General features: G+C 57.9%; 1 protein-coding gene across 8 annotated transcripts in view; it reads right to left on the bottom strand.

Annotated features, from left to right (window-relative positions):
- LOC129462677 (mitochondrial import inner membrane translocase subunit TIM16) overlaps positions 1-12496 on the bottom strand; it is an 81811-nt gene that overhangs the window by 45216 nt on the left and 24099 nt on the right. For all 8 annotated transcript variants that reach the window (XR_010115799.1, XM_063618279.1, XM_063618276.1 and 5 more), the window contains 3 exons: positions 10208-10258; positions 3398-3484; positions 2842-2924 (listed from right to left, as the gene is read on the bottom strand). Coding sequence is in view for 7 of the 8 variants with exons in the window: in XM_063618279.1 (XP_063474349.1) it covers positions 2842-2924; positions 3398-3484; positions 10208-10258 (221 nt within the window). In the remaining variant the exon portion in view is untranslated. The remainder of the gene's footprint in view (positions 1-2841; positions 2925-3397; positions 3485-10207; positions 10259-12496) is intronic.

Here is a 12496-nt window from a genome sequence, read left to right as displayed (position 1 = left end):
AGGCCAGGTACCAGGGGCAGATGTGGGCGTGTGCGAGCCCCCATCACCAGGTGCTGAATGCAGCAGGCCCTGGGCCATGTGGGCGACACATGCTCTTGTTTCATGCCCGGCGACCTCGTCTATTGAAAAGGAGCGGCCACAGGGAGGGAAGACAACGTGCTCACAGTAAGTGGAGACAAGACCCCAGCACCTGCTCCCCAGCCACGGATGGGGCTGCCGGCCACGTGGGAGGGCTTAGGGCCACTGTGAGCTACAGAAGCAATAGACCCTACTTCTATGGGGGTAGGGGGTGATACAGTTCACCCAGCCCCCTCACAGGCGTTCACACACTCATCCCCGCTCAATTCACACCCAGAAGCGTGGCACCCAAGACAGGTGCATCTCTGCGTCTCCAAGACCAAAGCATGAGCTGTTCCTTCGGTGCAGGCTGCTGGTCCCTCTCGTTATCCCCCCACCTCCACCCTGCGCCAAGCATGGTGCCAGGCACACAAAGTGCTGGGCAGCCCTCGGTGGACGCTGCCTGAGCACAGACAGGACCTTGGTGTTCGAGGCTGGCCTGGCTCCCAGCCCCTGCTCCTCTCACTGTGGCCAGCTTCCCCTCAGATACTCCATGAATGTCAGGGGATGGGCATAGGTGGGATCACAGCAGAGTCCCCTGGGTGAGGATGAGGAGGGGACGGGGTATGTGCACGAGCCCTGGCCTCCTCTAGCTCTCATAAGGGCACACACTGTTCCGCCCAAGCCAAGATGGAAAATCTGTAAAACAGAAGAACTCGAGGGTGGTGGAGTGGATGCAGTTGCCAACCTCCCCATTAGCCGTGCCCACAGATGACACTCTAGACTTTCCATGCTCAGCCCAGATTCGCTCAGAGGCCCCGGCACCCCAGGGAGTTAGTGGGGGGCTCCAGCTTCCAGGACGCCTGGGGGTGCAGGGGACCTGCCACCTCTCAGAACAGCAAGGGGCTGGCACACATCCTTGGCATCCACCAGCTTCATGGGGGCTGGCAGAGCAGGGGCTAGGGCTCGGGGGCAGAGGGGAGAGGACCCTGGCCTGGCCACCCATCTGGGAGTGATTTGAGAAATTCCAGTCCTCACTGGTCCTTCGAGGCTATTCTTAACTGTGGTAATTACAGGGTCAGCCTTGGCCAGTGGCACCGTGAGGTCTGGGCATCATTAACAGAGGCCACACTGGGGCTGGGCAGGAGACGCTTGCAGGGGATGGGGACCCTGTCACTGGGGGCGGAGCCTGGAAGGCAGGAAGTGGTGGGTGGAAGTGACTGGTGCCGGGTCCCTTCACACCAATGCCTCTGCTGGGGGCCCTGCAGGGAAGGGGCTGTCTGACCTAGAAAGGTCTAGAAGACAAGATGACAGGCAGCTCCAGGCCCGGGATGGGGGACATGGGGCCAGATCCTATACGTGGAGTCTGAAGGCCCGGGAGCTCTGACTCCTCAAGGCGGGGCGAGTCCTACTGACTCCTCCCTGAATCCCCAATGCCCAGAGCAGGCAGGAGGCTGAGGGCAGCCCTGACTCTGCCTCTTACCCTCCATATGGCTTCAGGGAAGGTGCTGAATCTTGCTCACTTTTGCCTCCCTCATCTGTAAAATGGGCCTTGCCAGCTTCTCAGCCCCTCCCTGGGTGTGAGAGGGTAGGAAAGGGCGTCACTGTCACCCTGACCCCTACCTCTCCTCTGGGCGGCTCTCAGCCCGGGGAAGCCCTTGGCAGGAGCTCTCACTGGTACTCAGGTGGGAGCTCTTTTGGGGACTCCCCGGAAGATCCCGCAGCCTTCCTTACCCCCAGACACATACCCTTGCTGCTCCCAGAGCCTGGACAGGTCACTGTTGCCTGTGACTTAGTTTCCTCAGTTATGCAATGGAAGAATGAATAAGCTTGCCAAGGACCACCCCTTTCCTGGCTCTGACGTTCTCGGATCCCCCTGCCTGTGAAGATTCCAGCAAGGCCCTCATGAGTCACGGTTGAAGCTTCAGAAGGTGGATGGAGTCCCTGTCTCTCTACCCCGGCCCTGCCTGGCTACGTCTCTGAACACCCCCCCAAGCCTCAGTCTCCCCAGCTGTGTTGTGGGTGGTCTGAACAGATGAGTCACTCATAAATGCTTGCCCTGGGCCTCCTGGTGTCTGGCTCCTGAGCTGCAGTGGGCCAACGCCATCTCTGCACACAGCTGACTGTGCCTGGCCAGGACCCCGCCAGGCACTGCCAAAAGCCCTCTCCACACACTTCTGGGGGCAGATGGAAGGATGAGGTGCACCTGGAGCCCCCCCAGGCTGCCTGGGCACCAGCTCCACCTGGGGACACACCTCAGGATAGAACATGACAGCCACGTGGCTGGTGCGGAGTAGGCCACATAAACCTCAGTGGGCCGCATAAGCCAAGGCCCACCTCCTCCTCCACCTCCACCTCCAAACTGCCAGGCTGTCCAACAATGCCCACGTCCACCCTCCTATCATAGCCTGGAGCCTCCCTGGGCTTCAGCCCTGCCAGAACATCCACAGAAAAATGAAGCGTATTCTTGCACTTCCGGATCACACCCTCTCCCTGAATGCCAAGGATACCTGTGTCAACCCCCAGCCACGAAACCTCTGGTGACCAAGGGCCCACTCTGCTACCAGGGCCCAGAGGGGCACCTGAGCACCTGCTGCTCGTGACGTCTGGAAGCTCCGGGGGTACAGGGCCAGGTGTCTGTTGCAAGGCCTTGCAGCCCAGATCAGGTACCCCAGAACACCCCGGAGATCAGCCCGCCTCACTGACAGGCCGGATCAGGTGCCCTCGCCTGCGGCGCCCTGGGTCATCAGGCCCCCCAGCCCATCCACGTGACGCAGCTCCTACCCAAGCGAGGTGTCCAAGGTGAGGGAGGCTAGGGCGCTGGAGAAGAACCGCGTGTCCCACAGCTTCACTTCGTGTTCACGCATCTGCAGGGAGGGCGAGAGAGGGGCTCAGAGTGGCCTGTCCCCGGCCCCACCCGGGGGCTCCCAGGGAACCCAGCGCCTGAGGGTACAGCCTGACATGGGGCACCTGCCCCAGAGCAGGGCTTGGAGTGGGGGTGGGAGTCACCCCAGGGAAAGAGAGTTTGGGTTTTCATGTTCTGCCCCTTTAAGAACTCTTAGGTGACAAAGGATGAGGGGCGGTTCCCTCCGTGGACTCGGGTCCCTGTGGGGCCACTATGGCTCCTGGGGTCAGGCTGAGCTATTACAAATGGAATCTGCCAGTTTTCAGCAGCCATCAGTCCCCTGAGGCTCTGAGACCCGGCCGCATAGCCAGGCCGTATATGGACAGGCCTGGAACTGGCCCTCGGTCCCCCGCCTCCCATTGGCTTCGTCCCTGCCCAAAGGGCTGGACACGTCCCACCTGGCCATGCCCTGCTCCTCCAGGAGGAACCCCCTACCTGGTTGAATCCAGTAGACACAAGGTGCTCCCAGGTGCCCGTCCATGCCAGCCGGCTATCCCTGCTGTTCTCATGGGCCTGCGTGCTCTGCAGGAGGTAAGAGGTGGACCTGAGCCCCCAGGGCCCCTGCTGATGGGTGGGGCCCCCTGGAATGGGCCTAAGCTAGGGAACTTCTGCTGCCCACCTGCCTGAAGGCCTCACAGAGGGTGGGAAGGGCTGAGTCCTTCTCCACGTCCCCACTGGGACCAAGGGTAGTCTCCGAAGCACCCCAGGGATCAGCCCCGCCTCTGCCCCAGCTGAGGGGAGCTCTGCACCCAGAGGCCAACCTGGCCACCCCTCCCAAGTGTCCCTCCTCCCAAGGAGAGGGCTACCTCGCTCCCCAGCTCCAGGCCCCTTCCCTGCGGCACCAGGGGCTAAAGGCACTGGCACTTTCTTGCCCCCAAGAGCTGTGTGATCCTGGGGACGCCACACTCTCTCAATGCCTCATTTCTCTCGCTTGTGTAAGGGGCTCACAATGCAGTGCCACCCGCTTCCCAGGGCTGTTGCCATGTGGAAGGGCAGGGCTTGTGGCAAAGCGCCGTGTAAATCGGGGGATTTTGAGGATCACTGCGGCCGCCCCAGGCAAGAGGCAGGGCCTAGGACCCACCTCTGGGCAACGTCCAGAGAGCGCCAAGTAGTGCCTCTCCTGGCCCCCCCGAGGTGCTGGAGCTGCCAGCAGGAAGGCTCCCAGCCCCTGGGAGGAGAGGGAAGCTCACATGGTGGGTGGGGCCCTGTCCTCCTGGGCCCTGGCAGTGGGGAGCTGAAGGGGCCAGAGGAAATGCAAACAGCTCCTCCCAGTCACCCTGGCCCCTGGAGCCTGAGATGAAGGACCCTGTTACCAAAAATAGCTCACCCCAAACCACGGCCAGCTTCCCCCGAGCTTCCCACGATCTCCTTGGGAATGAATGAGGGAGGGAAGCAGCCTGCGAGGAGCTGGCCCAGGGCCCCCTCCCCAGCCCGTGGAGGCTGACTCCAGCGTGGGAGACCATCGGAAACGGCTCCAGGTCCCGTCCTTCGAGGGGCTTTTCTCACTGTTCCCTTCCCACCAGGCTGTGGCCAGCACAGGAAGTTGGTGCTGGAGCCTGAGAACCAAGGCCCCACTGCCCTCTCTCCACGTAAGAGGCGATATCAGGTCAGGACAAGGGTCCAGCCATTGGCCAGCCCTGCCCGCAACACCCGGAGAGGGTCACAGTGTCATTCAGGCTCCTGCCCTCTCGTTGGTGTTTGGCGTGCAATTATCTGTGTGTGTGCAGCCCACCAGGTGGTTCTTAGCTTGTCCAAAAGTCACTCATTCATTCAAGAAACACATAAGGCCTCCCAGTGGCCAGAACTGTGCTAGGAGCTGGCGGTGGGGCCGGATGGTTCTCAGATAGAGGACAGGTGCCGGGGGGAAGCAGTGCCCCTCACTCATCTGTTCTCTCGTCATACGGATATTTGAGCCACACACTATTCTAGATGACATGGTGAACAAAATGGGAAAAGTCCCCGTGCCCGTGGAATAAACACATCGGGGAGGCAGATGTAGGCCAAAGAGAAATCAGTGTGTCATTCCATGTGACTGCATGCCATGGGGGAGCTGCATGGTGTTAGGGGAGGAAGCTCTGGAGGTGGACCCAGGAGAGCCCCAGCCTGGCCACCTCCCATGGTGGGTCAGTCACTGGCTTTGTGCCTCGGTTTCCATGTCTGTAAAAAGCACTGTAACAAAATTTACTTTTTTTTTTTTTTTAACCTTTCCTATGGTGCTGAAGGACCTACTTTTGAAGATGGCCACAAGGAGTAAGAGGGAATGCTTGTAGAAGGCCCAGGATTGTGCCTGAAACGTGTCAAGTGTGCATGTCTCACAGGTGATAGCAGGGTACCGTCAGAGTGTAAGTGAGGGAAGACCTAGCGTCATTCCCGCTAGGCTGGGAGGGTTGACAGGCGTGAGCCAGGCATGGAAATTGGCATCTGCAAAGAGTTGGAAACTGGAAGCAGAGAGACCCGCTCAGCCAGCAGGTGGAGACGAGGGAGGTGGAGGCTGGGCCAAGCCTGCAGGGTCCCCCAGGAGCTGCCACTGAGCACTTTTCACCTAGGGGCACAGGCTAAGGCTAGGGGTGGGACGCCCTTGGCCTGTATCTCCCCACTTCCTAATTCACACGTGGGAAGCCAAACGCACAGAGAAAGGAAGCCATGGTGCAAAGTGGCCCGGCCCCAGCTGTCTCCTCCACCTGCACAAGACGGACGTGAGGCTCAGAGTGGTGATGAGGCTTGCACAAAGTCGCAGCTAGGAGGCAGCAGGGAAGGGAGGAGCAGCCGCCCAGGACCGCAGCTGCCCCAGAAATGCTCTGGTTTCCAGCAAACATCCTGGGCCAGCTCTTGCTCCCTGGAGCGTTCAGCTCAGCCTTCGGAGTTCCAGGTAAGAGCTTTGGCTGCACCCAGCCACTCCCCACTGTGGGTACACCTAGCTCAGTTTGCCCAGAGACCACAGGAAGCCCCCAGGTGAGGGAGGGCGTCAGTGGCCCACCCCTTACCCTATAACTCCTCAACAATGGAGTGATCGCCAGTATCAAAAATGAGAGGTGGGCTGCGTGCAATGGTACCTGCCGTAATCCCAACACTTTGGGAGGCTGAGATGGGAGGACGGCTTGAGCCCAGGAGTTCCAGAGCAGCCTGGGCCACAAACTGAAAACTTCTCTCTTAAAAAAACAAACACTAGGCCAGGCACAGTGGCTCACGCCTGTAATCCTAGCATTTTGGGAGGCCGAGGCGGGTGGATCACCTGAGGTCAGGAGTTCAAGACCAGCCTGGCCAACATGGTGAAACGCCATCTCTACCAAAAATACAAAAATTAGCCGGGCATGGTGGCAGGCACCTGTAATCCCAGCTACTCGAGAGGCTGAGGCGGGAGAATCGCTTGAACCTGGGAGGCGGAGCTTGCAGTGAGCCGAGACCGTGCCCCTGCACTCCAGCCTGGGTGACAGAGAAAGACTCTATCTCAAACAAAACAAAACAAAACAAAACAAAAAAACCCCAACTAGCTTGATGTGGTGGTGCGTGCCTGTAGTCCCAGCTACTAGGAAGGCTGAGGCAGGAGGATTGCTTGAGCCCAGCAGGTCAAAGCTGCAGTGAGCCGTGTTGGTGCCGCTGCACTCCCACCTGGGCGACAGAGCGAGACCCGTTTGCCAGCCTCAGCAAGCCTCAGAGAAGAGCCCTCTCCCCAGCTCCTCATTCTCCTGGGTAGGGGGCAAGAACAGGGGCTGCAGCTGGGACCCAGGCATCCTGTTACCCTGCAGCCCCAAGAGAGCCCCCCGCCACCTGGCTCTGAGAACAGGAGGGGCTGTGGCAGGGCAGGAGCAGTTCAGCCCCGCAAGGGGTGCAGGAGGGGAGGTGCATGCCCGCCCCTTCATCACCATGGCAACACTTCCTTTGCAGGGCAGGATGGTTCCAGGAGCAGCCCTGGCTCCTTGCTGGGGTGAGGGGACCTGCTTCAATAGTAAGACTCCCCCACTTACCCCCTTCCCTCCTCTGAGGTTCACCACCCCCCATTGGCCTGTCTGATGCACTGGGATTCCTAGAGGGCTCCATGCGGGGCCCCCTCCCGCCCAGACAAGGGTTCTGAGGCCTCGACACTCATTTGGGGCTGCCACTTTCCCGGAACAGCCTGGGCTCCAGGGCCTCACCCAGCCCCAGCTGGGCCAGTTTAAAGGGAAGGGGCAGCAGTGGGGGTCCTGGGGGTTCTGCAATCAGAGGGGCGAGCCTGCCTCTGTCACCCTGAGGTGGGACCCTGGAGAAGCCACAGAACCATCCGACCCTTGGGGTCTACACCTCCGAGGAAGTGGAATATGCCAAGTGCCTGGTGCATAACAAAGGGTCACACGTGCAGTCTAAGAACCAAGCAGGGGTGTGAACAGGAGGAGGCTCCCCAGGGTCCCCTGCTCCAAGCTCACGCCTGAGGCAGGGCTCCAACAAGACAGTGGAGGGCGGACTCCCTGGCCCACTCTGGGCTCCCGGACAGCACCAGGGCTCAGGTGGGGTGGGACCCAGAGAGGACAGAGGTTGGATGGAGGGCAGGCGGCCCCGCTCCCTGACCCCCAGCCACACCCCACTAGGCAGGAAGGATTGCCAGAGAAGGCACTCCCAGAAGGCCTCTCCCTCGAGCCGGCCCCTCGGCTCACACCGGCCCTGGCTGCCAGCAGCGGTTTTCCTAATAGAAGCCAGGTGTGGGCCAGATGCCCTGGGCGGAAGTGGGGGGCAGGGCCACACGGAGAGCGGCATTCCAGGCCTGCTGCCCCCGCACCAGGGCCCGAGCACAGGCCCCAGCCAGCAGCTGGAAGGGGTGGGAGCCACCCACGCTCTTCCCAGGTCTCCTTGCCCCAAAGCCCCGCAGGGGGGCTCCCTCCAGAACCAGATCCTCTCCCTCTCTCTTCGCGGAGCTGGGAGCCCCTTGGATAGCAGCCACTCTATCCCCACCTCGGCATCAGTCACCGCCCCCAGCCCTGCTGGAAGAGGAGGGGAGAGGAGGAGGAGGGCTGGAAAGAGGGGGCGGAGGAGGGGAGAAGAGGAAGAATCACGTGGGCCCAGCGAGCTGGCTCAGAGCCATGCCTGGTAGGTCAGGGGCAGAAGCATAGGTGCCCCAGCAGTGCCCTGGGCTCTGGAGAGGAGAGTGCAACCTGAGAAAGTGAAGGGGGCCGGGGGAAGCCTCCGTGGCGCCTTCAAGCTGAGCCTGGGCCCCGCTTTCTGGGCAAAGGCTTTGGAAGTCAAAGAAAGCTACCTAGTGAGGATACCGCACACACCCACACTGCCTTGAGATACAGACAGCCACCATCTACTAGGCCCAGGTCTCACATGACGAAGCGGTCAGCCAGCCTCACCAGCAAGTATGACCAGGGTGTGGCCAAAACCACTCTGCCCGGCTAGTTTCACTGGTTAAATGGGAGTCCTCTTGGTCTTCAGCTGGACAAAAATGGAACTGACTGTACCGTTTGGACTAAAAAGTTGCAATCTTCCATGTGACTGGGTTTCTCTCCTGAGTCTTGTGTGTGTAGGGGTCTCTGGGGCTCCAGGCTACCGCTAGTTTGGTTTGGCCTGGTGGTTTGCCCTTGACCCCAGGTGGGGAAAAAGTCCTAGAAATGGGGAGGGGGTATCTGTGATGGGCCTAGGTCTTTGCTGGGGAGCTCCTCTCCTGAGCTAACAGTAGGACCCTAAACTTCACCTTCCTCAGGGAATAAGCCTCCTCAGCTTCTAGAAAGTTCTTTTTAGAAATGTAAATCCATGGCCAGCTGCGGTAGCTCACGTCTGTAATCCCAGCACTTTGGCAGGCCGAGGAGGGTGGATCACAAGGTCAGGAGTTCGAGACCAGCCTGACTAACATGGTGAAACCCCGTCTCTACTAAAAATACAAAATTAGCCGGGCATGGTGGCGGGCACCTGTAGTCCCAGCTACTCAGGAGGCTGAGGCAGTAAAATCACTTGAACCCAGGAGGCAGAGTTTGCAGTGAGCCGAGACTGCGCCACTGCCCTCCAGCCTGGGCGACAGAGCAAGACTCCATCCCCCCAACCCAAAAAAAAGAAATGTAAAGCTACTCATCGCACTTCCTGCTTAAAACGCCCTAATGGCGGCCGGGCATGGTGGCTCAGGCCTGTAATTCCAGCACTTTAGGAGACTGAGGAGGGAGGATCACGAGGTCAGGAGATCGAGACCATCCTGGCTAACATGGTGAAACCCAGTCTCTACTAAAAACACAAAAACAAAATTAGCCGGGCGTGGTGGCGGGCGCCTGTAGTCCCAGCTACTTGGGAGGCTGAGGCGAGAGAATGGCGTGAACCCGGGAGGCGGAGCTTGCAGTGAGCCAAGATCATGCCACTACACTCCAGCCTGGGCGACAGAGTGAGACTCCGTCTGAAACAAACAAACAAACAAACAAAAAAACAACTCTCTAATGGCTTCCCACAGCCCAGGTGACCACGGGCCTGGATCCCCCAGCACCCCTCGTACAGACCCCTCGGACAAGCCCGTCCTCCTTCAGGCCATCTGTGTCTGCCCCCTTGGCATTACGCAGGCCTCTGCTCCCCAACCAGTTACTCAGGGAAGCACTAAACCAGCCCAGCAAGAGAAGCCCCCGGCAACTACCCTGGGACAGGGCCCTGTGTCTGGCTCCATAAACATTCCCTGCCTAGCACAGGCAATGTTTATGGAGCCAGACACAGGGCCCTGTCCCGGGGTTGCTGCTCCTGCCTACAAGGTCTCTGTAGGGCAAATGAACGGTGTCCCAGTGGCTGGATGCCTGCAGCATGAGCCAGGTTCCAGCTTCCCTGATCGGAACTGAAATGGCCACACACACTCCATGCACAGACACAAACCAGAACACGCTCAGTCCCTGGACCCTGTACGTTTTGATAGGTCCCACCCAGGGTCTTCCTGCAGAGGACAGGGGCTATTTCTTTTTGGCTCCTCTGCAGCTGGTCTCTGCTGACCATGCCAGGGTGAAGGTCTCAAAGGAAGGAAGTGGGAATCTCAGATCGCTGCCTGAAGCCACAGGACGGCCTCCGTGGAGAGCCTGGGGGAAGCTTAGCTTCTGCCACCCTGTGATCAAAGCCAGGCCCTCCCAGGACCCACAACACACTTCACAGGAAGAGCTCCCAGCAGTGGTGGCCCACCTCCTGGGGACCCCTGGTGCTGCAGAACATGTCTGCCAGGACCCCAGGCCTGCCCCTACCTCCACCTGCTAGAACCACTGGGTCCTCAGCTTCAGTGGAGGCTTCAACCCACCCCGGCTTGCCCACACAACTCACCTGAGAGGCCTGCGGCTTTGTTCTGGGGTCAAAGATCCGCAGCTGCTTGTCCTGGAAAAGCAGAGAAGAGGAAACCACTTGCGATTAGGGCTGGAGGGTACCTGGAATCCAGCCTGTTCCCCCCACCTCCCAACTCCCAGCTCTGAGCAGCCCATCCCCAGCACACAAGGCTGGCATCACACACCAGGGGCTGGAGGGTCCCCGGGGGCCAGCCTGTCCCCCCACCCCCAACCCTGGCTCTGAGCAGCCCATCCCCAGCAGGCAGGGCTGGCATCACACACCAAGGCATCCCTCCTCAGCCCCATTCCTCCTCCTCTGCACAGCAGCAACCACCACCCAGTCCCCCAGTTTTCTGTGAGGAGTGTTCAGCTTCCTGAGACCTACTCCACATCAGGCATACCAGACACTCGACCCCTCCTAGTCTTCCAACTACCCTCTGAAGTGGTGCTATCACGATGACCCCTCACAGACAGACAAACGGAGGTCCAGAACCAAACTCTAGGCTGTCAGAGCCCCACACATACTCAGCCCTGTGCTAGGCCCAGCCTGGAGAGGCTCACACGACGACCTCATTTCTGCACTTACAGAATTTAGCACCTAACCAGGAAGACGAGCTTACATCTCCGAACCATCCATTCAGCAGTTACTGATTCAGATTATCCAAAGGGAAGACGGAAACAGACAAAAATCAGAAAAAAATGTACTGAAATAAAACACTCGTGCTTTGTATAGGAGCTTCTTTCTGTGGAACAATCTCTGTGTGTGTGCGTGTGTGTGTGTACACAAACATTCATGCATAAAGAACCAGGGCACAATCTGTATCCACTACTACAGGCTGGGCCATAATAATTTTTTTTTTCTTTTTTGAGACAGAGTTTTGCTCTGTCACCCAGGCTGGAGTGCAGTGGTGCAATCTTGGCTCACTGCAACCTCCGCCTTCCAGGTTCAAGTGATTCTCCTGCCTTAGCCTCCCGAGTAGCTGGGATTACAGGCGCCCACCACCACATTTGGCTAATTTTTGTATTTTTGGTAGAGACGGGGTTTCACCATGTTGGCCAGGCCGGTCTCAAACTCCTGACCTCAGGTGATCCACCCGCCTCGGCCTCCCAAAGTGCTGGGATTACAGGTGTGAGCCACCATGTTTGGCCATAATAAATTAAGTGCAAAAAGGAAATTGTAGAATAACATGGCATAGTGTGATTCTACTGTGGTAAAAATCAACAAAAATCTCCATTTGTGTGACCATGATCCTGTTTGTTTTTATTGATACGCAACTGTCATATAGCCCATACATTTTACAAGTTTGCTGAGCAAGGAGAAAGGTCTAGACTAACACAGGCCGGTGTGCTAATGCTGGGTACCAAGAGGGGGAAGATGGGGGCTGGTAAACTTTTCCTTTTTACATCTTAGCACAGGTCTATTTTGTTTCATTCAGCACAGATTTCTGTTTTCATATTTTGAAAAACAGTAAACAACTGGAATTTGAAATGAAAAATACCACCAGCCAGGCATGGTGGCTCACGCCTGTAATCCCAGCACTTTGCGAGGCTGAGGTGGGTGGATCACCTGAGGTCAGGAGTTCGAGACTAGTCTGGTCAACATGGTGAAACCCCATTTCTACTAAAAATAAAAAAATTAGCTGGGCATGGTGGCAGGCGCCTGTAATCCCAGCTACTCAGGGGGCTGAGGCAGGAGAATCACTTGAACCTGGGAGAGAGGGGTTGCAGTGAGCTGAGATTACACCACTGCACTCTAGCCTGGGCAACAGAGTGAGACTCCATCTCACAAAAAAAAAAAAAAAAAAAAAAAACAAAAACAAAAACAACATCGTTTGCACCACTACACATAAAAAAAACTTGAAATACACATGCTCCTCAACATACAATGGAGTTACATCTCAATAAACCCATCTTAAATTGAAAATATAGTAAGTAGGGCCAGGAAAGGTGGTTCATGCCTGTAATCCCAGCACTCTGGGAGGCCTAAGCGGCAGATCACTTGAGCTCAGGAGTTCGAGACCAGTCTGGCCAACAAGGTGAAACCTCGTCTCTACCAAAAATACAAAAATTAACCGGGCATGGTGGCATGTGCCTGTAATCCTAGCTACTCGGGAGGCTGAGTCAGGAGAATCACTTGAACCTGGGAGACGGAGGTTACAACAAGCTTGCAGTGAACCGAGATCGTGCCACTACACTCCAGCTTGGGAAACAGACTGAGACTCCATCTAAAAAACAAAAAAGCTACCGTAGGCCAGGCACAGTGGGTACTGCCTGTAATCCCAACACTTTG

Source organism: Symphalangus syndactylus, chromosome 14, assembly GCF_028878055.3.
Source record: "Symphalangus syndactylus isolate Jambi chromosome 14, NHGRI_mSymSyn1-v2.1_pri, whole genome shotgun sequence".
Taxonomy (NCBI): Eukaryota; Metazoa; Chordata; class Mammalia; order Primates; family Hylobatidae; genus Symphalangus; species Symphalangus syndactylus.
This window is presented reverse-complemented; position numbering and strand designations above follow the sequence as displayed.